This window comes from Thalassophryne amazonica, chromosome 17, assembly GCF_902500255.1.
Source record: "Thalassophryne amazonica chromosome 17, fThaAma1.1, whole genome shotgun sequence".
NCBI classification, from domain to species: Eukaryota; Metazoa; Chordata; class Actinopteri; order Batrachoidiformes; family Batrachoididae; genus Thalassophryne; species Thalassophryne amazonica.
The window spans coordinates 22,575,662-22,587,817 of NC_047119.1; the positions used below are offsets into that span (position 1 = coordinate 22,575,662).

Here is a 12,156-nt window from a genome sequence, read left to right on the forward strand (position 1 = left end):
ATATGACCTCTAAGTTGAAGACTAAGTTCCTTGTTGATGCTTTCTTTGATGCAATTATGAGGATTTTAAGGATGTACTTGTCTTCTTTAAGAACTGTCTCTGTGGGTATCAGACCCAGTAAGAAGATTTCTGGGACCTTAGGGATAACATAGGCCAAAATACAGTCCGTCATTTCAAACACACTTTCCTAGAATAGTGTTAGCTCTGTACATGTCCAAAAGATATGAGAGCGATTGGCGTTCGAGTGACCACACTGTCTCCAACATTGCTGAGGCCCCTGGAATTTGTTTATTATATGAGGAGTAATAAAGAACCATATCAGACTTTTCCACCCAAATTCTCTCCATCTTTTAGAGCTAGTTGATGTTTGTTGTGTGCTGCACATTGTAAGCCAATCACTCTCTGACAATGCAATCTTGAGCTCCTTTTCCCATTTAAATTTTACATATGATGTATTGTTTCCATTTCGGGCTTGTAACCCTCTATAAAGCTTAGACACAGTTTTTGGTGGGTAGACATTTATAAGCTTCTGAAAAAATTCTGACAAATCAGTAGTGGGATGAGATGCACCTTTACTCATTTCTTTGTCATAAAAATGACACACTTGTAAATATCTAAGCAAGCGCTCATTTTCCAAATTAAATAAAATTTTCAATTTTTCAAATGACTTGAAGGTGCCTCCCTCCACAAACAAACACAAGGCCATTAAACCCTTTTCAATCCAGCCCAAAAAATATGGGTCCAACCTACCAGGTGGGAACCGCTGCGAGAAAGGAGGCCATGTCAAAATTTATTTCCTTTGCCAAATTGTATTTTTGGACAACATCATGCCAAATCAAAAATGTGTTTTTTACAATACAATTTCCTTGATTTCTTTATTTTTTTTCTCCTAGCTGTGATTGGGGTGGGGACTCTCCCATCTCTGACTCAATATGTTTCCACTGAGCATCAACTTCTGGAGAGCACCAACCAACTATGTATCTCAAATTGGCTGCAAAAATAGTACTGCTTCAGGTTGGGGACAGCAAGGCCCCTGTGATTCTTATCGATTTGGAGCGTTTTAAATTTAATCCTTGGCCTAGCTCCTGCCCAAATAAATCATAATATTAATTTATCCCAAAAATTAAACTGTAAATCAGGAATTCTAAGTGGTAGTGACATAAAAAAAGTATAGAAATCTGGGCAGGAGATTCATCTTCACAATTTCTATCCTTGAACTAAAATCAAGAGTCAGTGAGGTCCAGTGAGTTATGTCCTGTTGAACTGAGTGTAAAAGTTTATCAAAATTTAAAAGTGACAAGGCTATTGAAGTCCTGAGAGATGTAGACACCTAAATACTTCATCTTTTTTGCATCCCATTTGTTAATAGTTTTGTTTTATAAAGTTGCTTGGGGTGTAGTTAAGTGTTAGAATTTGTGTTTTTGTTATAGCCAGACAGGTACCTGAATTCTTTCAGTACTTTCAGTTTAGGGAACAATTCTTCTGGGTTCTGAAGATAAGCAATAATATCATCTGCAAAAAGGGCTATTACATGTTCAGTGTTTAATATGGTGATTCCCTTTAGTTCTGCATTTTTCCTTATTGCCTGAGCCAGGGGTTCAATGAACAAAGCAAAAAGGGCGGGGCTAAGTCCACATCCACATCTTGGCCACTGGGTTACTATATAATGATTGTGTACAAGCAATAAATTTTCTATTAAATCCCAAACTTTCTAATACTTTAAATAAAAAGGACCAACTAACACGGTCAAAAGCTTTTCTGCATCAAAGCTTGCGAGTACTGCACAAGTTTCTGATTGTTTGCTTCCTCTATAATATGTAGTGTTCGTTGTATACTGTCATGAGTTTGTGGGCCCTTTATAAATCCAGTCTGGTCTTCATGTATTAATTCTACCAAGTGATTTTCTAATCTTTTGGAGATTACTGAGGTAAATAGTTTGTAGTCTACGTTTAGGATAGAGATCGGCAAAAATTTTTTACCCTCTTTAGGTATGACTGATATGGTCGTCCCTCTCCCCAAGATGGTGGTGTTTCAGCCCTATCAAGAGTCCAATTGAATGATTTAACCAGAGGTGGGGCAAGTTCCTCTTTAAACAGCTTGTACCACTCGTTTGTGAATCCATCACTACCAGGGTACTTATTATTTTTTAACACATACATTTTTTGATACAATGAAATATGTATATTTGGGGGAAATAAAGTTTAAAAGTATTTAAGACAAGGTGCATGTAAACATATGGCCTCCAATGTGTATGTGTGTGTGAAGAAAGAGCAGCTGCTATTTTGGTTATAAATCTTAAAGGTGTGATTTTTTTTTTTTAAAAACATGCCTCCCACTCATTTACTTCTTAACTGCTAAATGACACCCTAATAATTAACATTAGATGTCTAAATAACTGTACTCAGCACCTTTTCAGGGAGCATTTTCAAGTTCCCAATGATCCAGACATGGATCGGGGGGGGGGATTATGTTTGACACAAATGTTTGACACCTAAAATCAGAGTCTTGAGCATGGATCTGGAACATGCTCAAACACGAGGATATAATGAAACATAATTTCTGAACAATGAAAATCCCTTTCAGAAGGGTAAAATGTAACACTGTATCTTGACTGAGAGAAGGAATATCTAATGTGATCTGGAAATGTTTGACACTCAGTATAAAAAGGTTACTAATGACTTTAAATGCAGGAGTACTGCTACCCCCCCAGCATTGCTGACCCCGACTGGAAAGAGGTGCTCCAGTGTTTTAGATGTTTCTCACCCATCGATCAGGAAGAATTCACATGTGGAAAGAAATGTAGTGACTGTTTCTACATGCCATTTACAAAAGAAATTAAAATTTAACTAATCTAGGCTTTCTCAGCCATCCAAGGTAATAACCCAGATGGATCATTACCCAGATGAGCTCTGCAAACATTGTTGACAGCTTAAATTGACTTCTGATCTCCATAAAGTCAGCAAAAAGGTAAGATGGATAACACTGGCTCGTAAAACATATGCAAAAACTAGATTAAATATTTAATAAAAAAAAAATAAATCACAGCTATTGGAAGAGTTGAATGTATACTTACTATTTAAATACAATAGCTGTATGATGCTGAAGAAAAACACTTTTATAAGTGATCATTATCATCAGTGTCCCAGTAGAGGTGTGTGTATGTGTGTGTATTAGTTAAAAAAAACAAAAATTGTCTCACAATCAATTTGATCTCCTATTTCCATTATGTTTCCTTTCCCAGCTGGTTATTTTTATTTCTTATACTGGATGTGGAAGTTCTTACTTGGAAAGCATCCATGTCCATCACAAGTGGTTTCTACTGGCTGCTCTCATTTTTGCATGAGGTCAACACATCTAGATCTGGTATAGATCCACAATCTTAGGCTGACTAAACAGCAAAAACCCTAAAGCACTCAAATTACATGGTGCCCCCCAAAAAACTGTCACAAAAATCATTCGACTCTAATTCTGCAATGGCTAATCCGAATTCTGTTTTTTTTTTTAGACATCAAGAAGTATGTGAGGAATTTCTTTGCCTGTAGTTTGAGACTGAACCAATGAGGATGCCGCTTACAATCAAGCAAAAGGGGAAACTGGTGAAATTCTACTTTGAGACCAAATCGATCGTGCAAACCCAACGACAACATCGTCATTTTGCAGTTAGAAAAGCTCCAGACAGAAAGGCAATATGGAGAACTGTAAAGAAGTTTCAAACTGATAGAACTGTTCACAATGTTAACAAAGGGAGATGTGGCCCAACCAGAGCAGCGGTGCACATGTTGAGAACATCTAGTGAATGCCAAAACTCTTACAAACTGAGGTGAAACTAGAAATGAACACCAGAGATAAAATTCCCTGAGATATGTTTCAAGATGACATATGACAGATATCACTATCTAAAAGTGTATAGATTTTCTATGGCTTTATTTTGAGCGCCTTGGGGCAACTGTTTGTTGTGATTTGGCGCTATATAAGAAAAAAGTTGATTGATTGATTGATTTTTGTGGTACTTTTTTGGGACACCCAGTATAATGACAAATGTGTGAAAAATGTGTTTGCTTTTGAAAAATGGACCATGAAATAATCTCCAGTCAAAGACAAATGTTTTCCATTTCTGACTAAACTACATTAGCCAGTAACTGAAATAATTGGTTAAGTAATCTGTCAAAGTATAAATAAAAAGCTGAGCTACCCTTTGAAACTGTATTCCACCTGAACCTCTGACACCTTTGTTTCTTCTTCTAAAAACCCAAAGACTGACCAAAACTGAAAGGACAAGCTGTAAGCTTTTAGCATATATTATGACAAGCTCTTTACCTGCAAGTGGGACTGGTAACAGTGAAGGAGATGAGCTGGTTCCAAAAAGGATCATTCTCTGATATGGGCTCTGTGCCTATCAGCGTCTTGATACTGGTGTTGTCTGACAGGCCACTGACTTGGCTGGTGTTAGCTCCCATCTCTACTGGCTCCACTCATCCACACTCACCAATCCTCAATGCTTTCCACCAAGAATAATCCAAGTCCTAGGGAAGCTGGATAAAAACAAGAGAAATAATGAAAAGTAAAGCCATAAATGCAAAGTTTCCCTTTTAGAGTTTTTACCAATTGCAGTGGTTAGCTATCAACTACCTAATAAAGTCCCACTAGGAACACTACAACCCCTGGCAAAAATAATGGAATCACCGGCCTCAGAGGATGTTCCTTCAGTTGTTTAATTTTGTAGAAAAAAAGAAGATCACAGACATGACACAAAACTAAAGTCATTTCAAATGGCAACTTTCTGGCTTTAAGAAACACTATAAGAAATCAGGAAAGAAAAAATTGTGGCAGTCAGTAACGGTTACTTTTTTAGACCAAGCAGAGGGGAAAAAAATCTGGAATCACTCAATTCTGAGGAATAAATTATGGAATCATGAAAAACAAAAGAACGCTCCAACACATCACTAGTATTTTGTTTCACCACCTCTGGCTTTTATAACAGCTTGCAGTCTCTGAGGCATGGACTTAATGAGTGACAAACAGTACTCTTCATCAATCTGGCTCCAACTTTCTCTGATTGCTGTTGCCAGATCAGCTTTGCAGGTTGGAGCCTTGTCATGGACCATTTTCTTCAACTTCCACCAAAGATTTTCAGTTGGATTAAGATCCGGACTATTTGCAGGCCATGACATTGACCCTATGTGTCTTTTTGCAAGGAATGTTTTCACAGTTTTTGCTCTATGGCAAGATGCATTATCATCTTAAAAAATGATTTCATCATCCCCAAACATCCTTTCAATTGATAAGAAAAGTGTCCAAAATATCAACGTAAACTTGTGCATTTATTGATGATGTAATGACAGCCATCTCCCCAGTGCCTTTACCTGACATGCAGCCCCATATCATCAATGACTGTGGAAATTTACATGTTCTCTTCAGGCAGTCATCTTTATAAATCTCATTGGAACGGCACCAAACAAAAGTTCCAGCATCATCATCTTGCCCAATGCAGATTCGAGATTCATCACTGAATATGACTTTCATCCAGTCATCCACAGTCCACAATTGCTTTTCCTTAGCCCATTGTAACCTTGTTTTTTTCTGTTTAGGTGTTAATGATGGCTTTCGTTTAGCTTTTCTGTATGTAAATCCCATTTCTTTAGGCGGTTTCTTATAGTGCGGTCACAGACGTTGACTCCAGTTTCCTCCCATTCGTTTCTCATTTGTTTTGTTGTGCATTTTCGATTTTTGAGACATATTGCTTTAAGTTTTCTGTCTTGACGCTTTGATGTCTTCCTTGGTCTACCAGTATGTTTGCCTTTAACAACCTTCCCATGTTGTTTGTATTTGGTCCAGAGTTTAGACACAGCTGACTGAACAACCAACATCTTTTGCAACATTGCGTGATGATTTACCCTCTTTTAAGAGTTTGATAATCCTCTCCTTTGTTTCAACTGACATCTCTCCTGTTGGAGCCATGATTCATGTCAGTCCACTTGGTGCAACAGCTCTCCAAGGTGTGATCACTCCTTTTTAGATGCAGACTAACGAGCAGATTTGATTTGATGCAGGTGTTAGTTTTGGGGATGAAAATTTACAGGGTGATTCCATAATTTATTCCTCAGAATTGAGTGAGTCCATATTTTTTTCCCTCTGCTTGGTCTAAAAAAGTAACCATTACTGACTGCCACAATTTTTTTTCCTGATTTCTTATAGTGTTTCTTAAAGCCAGAAAGTTGCCATTTGAAATGTCTTTACTTTTGTGTCATGTCTGTGATCTGCTTTTTTTCTACAAAATTAAACAACTGAATGACCATCCTCCGAAGCCAGTGATTCCATAATTTTTGCCAGGGGTTGTAGAAGGGTGAAAATGAACCCCTCAGGAGATCTGCAGTTACTGTGATACGTCACTTTGTCTGACACCAACAGTTACGCCAAGTATGATCTGAACAGCAACTTTGAACAAGTCTGTATTAACTTGGAGCCATATTTAGTTGATTTGATATTCAGACAACAAGTAGGAACAAAGGTTTAGCCACTGTAACAAAACAATTAATTAGGTGTGTTGTATCATTTATCAAAAAGCATTTTGACTCTTGCGTACAGTACCGGCTATTGTTTTGACATATTCAGTAGGTCAACTATACATATGCTATTTTGCTACATCACCGGTTACCCACAACTCTGACCTTAACCATACCTATAATCAGAGGTGGAACAAAGTCACTATCAAGTTGCTCTCAAGTCATCAATCTGCAAGTCCCAAGTCAAGGCTCAAGTCAGCTTGCAAACAATTAGTGGTCATTATGACTTGAGACTTGCTGATTCATGACGTGAGAGTGACTTGATGGTGACTTCCTCCCACCTCTGCCTATAATTATAATTAGGCATTTCGCAGATGGTTTCATCCAAGCTAGAGCCAGACAGATATGTCTGTTTGGCCAATGATATCAGCCGACATGAGCCTTTTGACAAATACATTGTCCAGGAGAATGCGTTGCAACAGCATTGCTTACAATGCTGATAAGCAGGGTTGAGACCTCCATCATCCCTTGGTTACATTAGTTACAAGAGACAGAGGCAAAGTGACCAGCTAGCATTCATTTTCAATCAGACAGAGCATTTCACAGAGACAAAGTGAACACTATGCTACCAGCTAGGCGGGTCCAAAATGGTCTATTTTATGGAAATGTTGAGTGATACAACACAGCAACTGTCAGTCCAAGTGAAGGCACCTTGACAGTTGGTTGATGGTTACTTTTGCAGCTATTTACAATAAATTTAATGCTTAAACAGTAAAAAAAAAAAAAAAAAAAAAAAAAAATTCAAGCCGCAATTATCTTTCTTTGTCAAAAGGTTTTGATAACAAAATGTTAGGAATCACTAGCATTTTTTAAACAAGAGTAATGAGGAGATGACATATCTCCCTGGTCCACACAAACCAGTCATACAAAGTGTTGGGGGAATCGCCCAAGTGATCCCTATGCTAAATATGAATGAAATAGGTCAGCTGGTGCTTGAGAAATCGCACCAAGGGTGGCAATGACAATATCTTGAATATCTCACCGTGACCTTGAAATTGATCCCAAGGTCGCAGTAATCGACTGGTGTCGGAGGATCACCCAAGTATACCCTTATACCAAATATGAATGAAATCGGTCAACTGGTTCTTGAGTGATCATGCTAACAAGCGAAAATGGATGGACAGACGGACTGACATACTGATCGCTATATATAAATGTATAAACAATATACACACTACCAGTCAAAGGTTTGGACACCCTCTTCCATTCAACTAAATGGGATTATATATAGTAAATGTTTTATTCCCTAATATAGGTATCAACTCCCCCCAAAAATCTATGCTGGTCAGGTTATAATCCAAAAAACTTAAAATAATGACAAGTGTGGCAAACATAAACTGCAAAATAAAACAAACAAAATAAAAACAGCAAATATATATATATATATATATAAATAATATAGTTTTTGTAATGTTAGCATTTAGTTTGACTTCATTTGACCAGCTGAATGTTTTCACACAGTGCAGAAGCCAGAATATGAGCACTGCGTCTGACACTGCGTTCATGTACTGTCAGAAACTGCAGGGCAAACTGAGCTTGTTTGCTTGTATTTTTTTTAATCTGGGTGGGGGGGTCAGCTTCACTGGGCTCAGGCACCTTATATAGGCCAGAATTAATCTTTTGTGTGGATACAATTAATTATTTTGCCACAAGCAACTGCTGAATTTGGAACAACAAAGAAGTTGTGTAATTTCCAATGGTACTATTAAATTTAACAATACGAGTGTAGGAATGACAATCCAGCCCTTATGTATATGTGGCAACAGGTAGATAATTCAAATGATTATAAAAGAGCTGTTCTGGAAGGCAGAATTCACGTTTCCACAGCTGCAGCTGGTGGAAATAACCGCACGTCAATGCAGTTCACACGGACTGATCAATTTACTGCTCTGATATATTCAATCACCTGTACACTTATATTTATTCCCCCTTTTGACAGTTTTGTGTTATAATCAATATATATGGCTTAGTAGCATAATACAGTGAAAGATCAGCACCACAGCACACCATTTTTTTTTTTTTTTTTTTTTTTTTTTTTAAATTGGAGCAAGATGTAGCGTGCAGCGTGTCGACAGATAGTGAGGATTCTGACACTGGAGATGATCCCTCTTTTGTTCTGGACGAGGAATCAGAGCAGGTGGACCCACCGACGTGTACACAGATCTCAATAGCTTCTGTTTGCAGTTTCTCCAGGACTCAGGCACTATGAGGTCCGTCCCAGCGCAGAGTCCTGGAACTCAGAGATGCAGACACACACTGCTTCAGTTGTGGCTCCAGGCCCATTTCATTTAAAGCGTCAAGATCAATGTTAGCTTCAGTTTTGTTTAGTTCCTCTTTCGTCCCTTTTGCGCTCTTGCTTCGCAGGCTATTCGGTGATGAAGCTCTTTCGTCCACCTTTTCTCAACGAATTGTGACTTTTTTTTTTTTTTTTTTTTTTACTTTTTCCCTTCGTTCAGGAATCATTGTATGCCATGTGACTGGGCCATAAGAAAATAAGCATGGATAGATAGGTGGAGAGGGGTGACTTCACCTGGGGCGAGTTCGCAATGGGGTGACTTCACTCGCTACCAGAAAAAAGAAAACATATCGGGACGGGAATCTTCACAAAGCAAAACATACATACACGCATTATACGATACAGTATCTACATAGTACATTACAACATCTGTGGGACAAGATGCGTTACTCTGTGGTAAAGCCCTATCTAAAGTAGTGTACACTTTCTTTTCAGATGAGAAACCATACAAGAAACTTGCAGCAACAGATTTCACAAAAGTGTATATTTCAAGTCAAATTCCATTACAGTCGGTCATAAGGGAGGCCACTCACTACAGGATAGACAAGTACAGAACCAGGCCTTTTCTTGATCTGACACACCTTTAGCATACAACTGTACCCGGTAAGACAACATTTGCTCATATGAACTGCAGGTTAAAGACACGCACAGAACGCTCATGTTGTCATTAATGAGACAGTGTCCAAGTGAACTGCTGTGCGCCTCTGTAGCTACTTCAGACTTCCGCTTTAACCCCAAAACACCATGTCCCAATCTGGAATAAACCCAACGCTCGGTTAACTGTTGATTGTTGAATGTTATCACTTCGCCGGTGGCTCATTTAGTGTCCAGAAGCAGCAGCTAGCATTCGCTCTGCTTACCTCATAAATGCTTCCTCGCAGCTGTATTAGCGCTCCCTCAACTCAGGCGCAGTAAACGACGCTTAATAACAGCCAGTAGCACTCTGTCACAGCCTGCGCACCAAATATAATGAAAGTCCGAAAATATTTGAAATTTTGACAAATATGTAGCAGCTAACTTTACTCTACCTACTCCTTTCCTCCATGTTTTCCACGTTACCACCCCTTGCGTCATGACGTCAGCAGTGTCGACTAGAGTTGATGGCGTCGTACGTACAAAAATGCGCTTCACTTTCTCCACATTTTGGAATGCTGTTAGAGCCTTATTCTAAAATGGGTGAAATTATTTTTTTCTTCAAAATTCTACTCACAACACCACATAATGACAACATATAAAAAAAAGCTTTGAAATTTTTGAAAATTTATTAAAAATATGAAAGCTTAGCAATCACATGTACATAAGTATTTGCACCCTTTGCTCAAAACTGTTGATGGACCTTTGGCAGCAATTACACCCTCGTCTTCTTGAAAATGATGCCACAAGCTTGGTGCACCTATCTTTGGGCAGTTTTGTCCATTCCTTTTTGCAGCACCTCTCAAGTTCCATCAGGTTGGATGGGGAGCGTCAGTGCTCAGATCCTCAAGGACATTCTTAGAGTTGTCCTGAAGCTACTTTGACATCTTAGCTGTGTGCTTAGGGTCATTGTCCTGCTGAAAGATGAACCGTCGCCCCAGTCTGAGGTCGAGAGCGCTCTGGAGCAGGTTGTCATCCAGGATATCTCTGTACATTGCTGCATTCATTTTTCACTCATTCCTGACTAGTCTCCCAGTTCCTGCTGCTGAAAAACATCCCCACAGCATGATGCTGCCACCACCATGCTTCACTGTAGGGATGGTGCCTGGCTTGCTCTAGATGCCTTCACACCAAGAGTTCAATCTTTGTCTCATCATACCAGAGAATTTTGTTTCTGATTTTCTGAGAGTCCCTCAGGTGCCTTTATACCAGGGGAGCTACAACCACTACCTTTGCACACCCCCCAAGGATAAACCAAACCAACTTTTTAAGGTTCCTTAGATGACCCCAAAACACAATCAGGATGTACCCAAAAATAAAAACTGGCCTCAAGCCAGTTATCCAAGATGGCCACCAAAATAGGTTTTTTTTTTGTTTGTTTGTTTGTTTTTCTTCACTAAAACACCTTTTAATGATAAGGGACTATTGGCAGCCATTTTAATCTTAAACCCATTCTGAATTTAGTTTAGGCACAAATGAGTTTGATGTGACCTGCAATGGTCTTCCCATTGAATCTCTGTGATATTGAAGTTGTTTATAGATGTTTTAGTGGAAAAACCCCCATTTTGGTGGCCATCCAATAATAACAACAATATTTAAAGTATGTAAACTCAACAAAAATATAAATGCAACACTTTTGGTTTTGCTCCCATTTTGTATGAGATGAACTCAAAGATCTAAAACTTTTTCCACATACACAATATCACCATTTCCCTCAAATATTGTTCACAAACCAGTCCAAATCTGTGATAGTGAGCACTTCTCCTTTGCTGAGATAATCCATCCCACTTCACAGGTGTGCCATATCAAGATGCTGATTAGACACCATGATTAGTGCACAGGTGTGCCTTAGACTGTCCACAATAAAAGGCCACTCTGAAAGGTGCAGTTTTGTTTTATTGGTGGGGGGATACCAGTCAGTATCTGGTGTGACCACCATTTGCCTCATGCAGTGCAACACATCTCCTTCGCATAGAGTTGATCAGGTTGTCAATTGTGGCCTGTTGGTCCACTCCTCTTCAATGGCTGTGCGAAGTTGCTGGATATTGGCAGGAACTGGTACACACTGTCGTATACGCCGGTCCAGAGCATCTCAAACATGCTCAATGGGTGACATGTCCGGTGAGTATGCCGGCCATGCAAGAACTGGGACATTTTCAGCTTCCAAGAATTGTGTACAGATCCTTGCAACATGGGGCCGTGCATTATCCTGCTGCAACATGAGGTGATGTTCTTGGATGTATGGCACAACAATGGGCCTCACGATCTCATCACGGTATCTCTGTGCATTCAAAATGCCATCAATAAAATGCACCTTTGTTCTTCGTCCATAACAGACGCCTGCCCATACCATAACCCCACCACCACCATGGGCCACTTGATCCACATTGACATCAGAAAACCGCTCACCCACACGACGCCACACACGCTGTCTGCCATCTGCCCTGAACAGTGTGAACCGGAATTTATCCATGAAGAGAACACCTCTCCAACGTGCCAAACGCCAGTGAATGTGAGCATTTGCCCACTCAAGTCGGTTACGACAAACTGGAGTCAGGGAAGCTCATCTGCATGCTCGTCGTCCTCATCGGGGTCTTGACCTGAGACGGTTTCTGACAGTTTGTGCAGAAATTCTTTGATTATGCAAACCGATTGTTTCAGCAG

At 39.4% G+C, this 12,156-nt stretch overlaps 1 protein-coding gene across 2 annotated transcripts in view; it reads right to left on the bottom strand.

Moving 5' to 3' along the window:
* Nucleotides 1-9,924, bottom strand: part of dym (dymeclin) — a 117,940-nt gene extending 108,016 nt beyond the window's left edge. The window contains exons 1-2 of one of the 2 annotated variants that reach the window (XM_034192258.1): nt 9,720-9,924; nt 4,318-4,532 (exon numbers count right to left, since the gene is read on the bottom strand). In XM_034192258.1, the coding sequence (XP_034048149.1) occupies nt 4,318-4,457 (140 nt within the window). In that variant the 5' untranslated portion in view covers nt 4,458-4,532; nt 9,720-9,924. The remainder of the gene's footprint in view (nt 1-4,317; nt 4,533-9,719) is intronic. The other variant, XM_034192257.1, reaches the window with a different exon arrangement.
* Between the last annotated feature and the right edge of the window lie 2,232 nt (nt 9,925-12,156).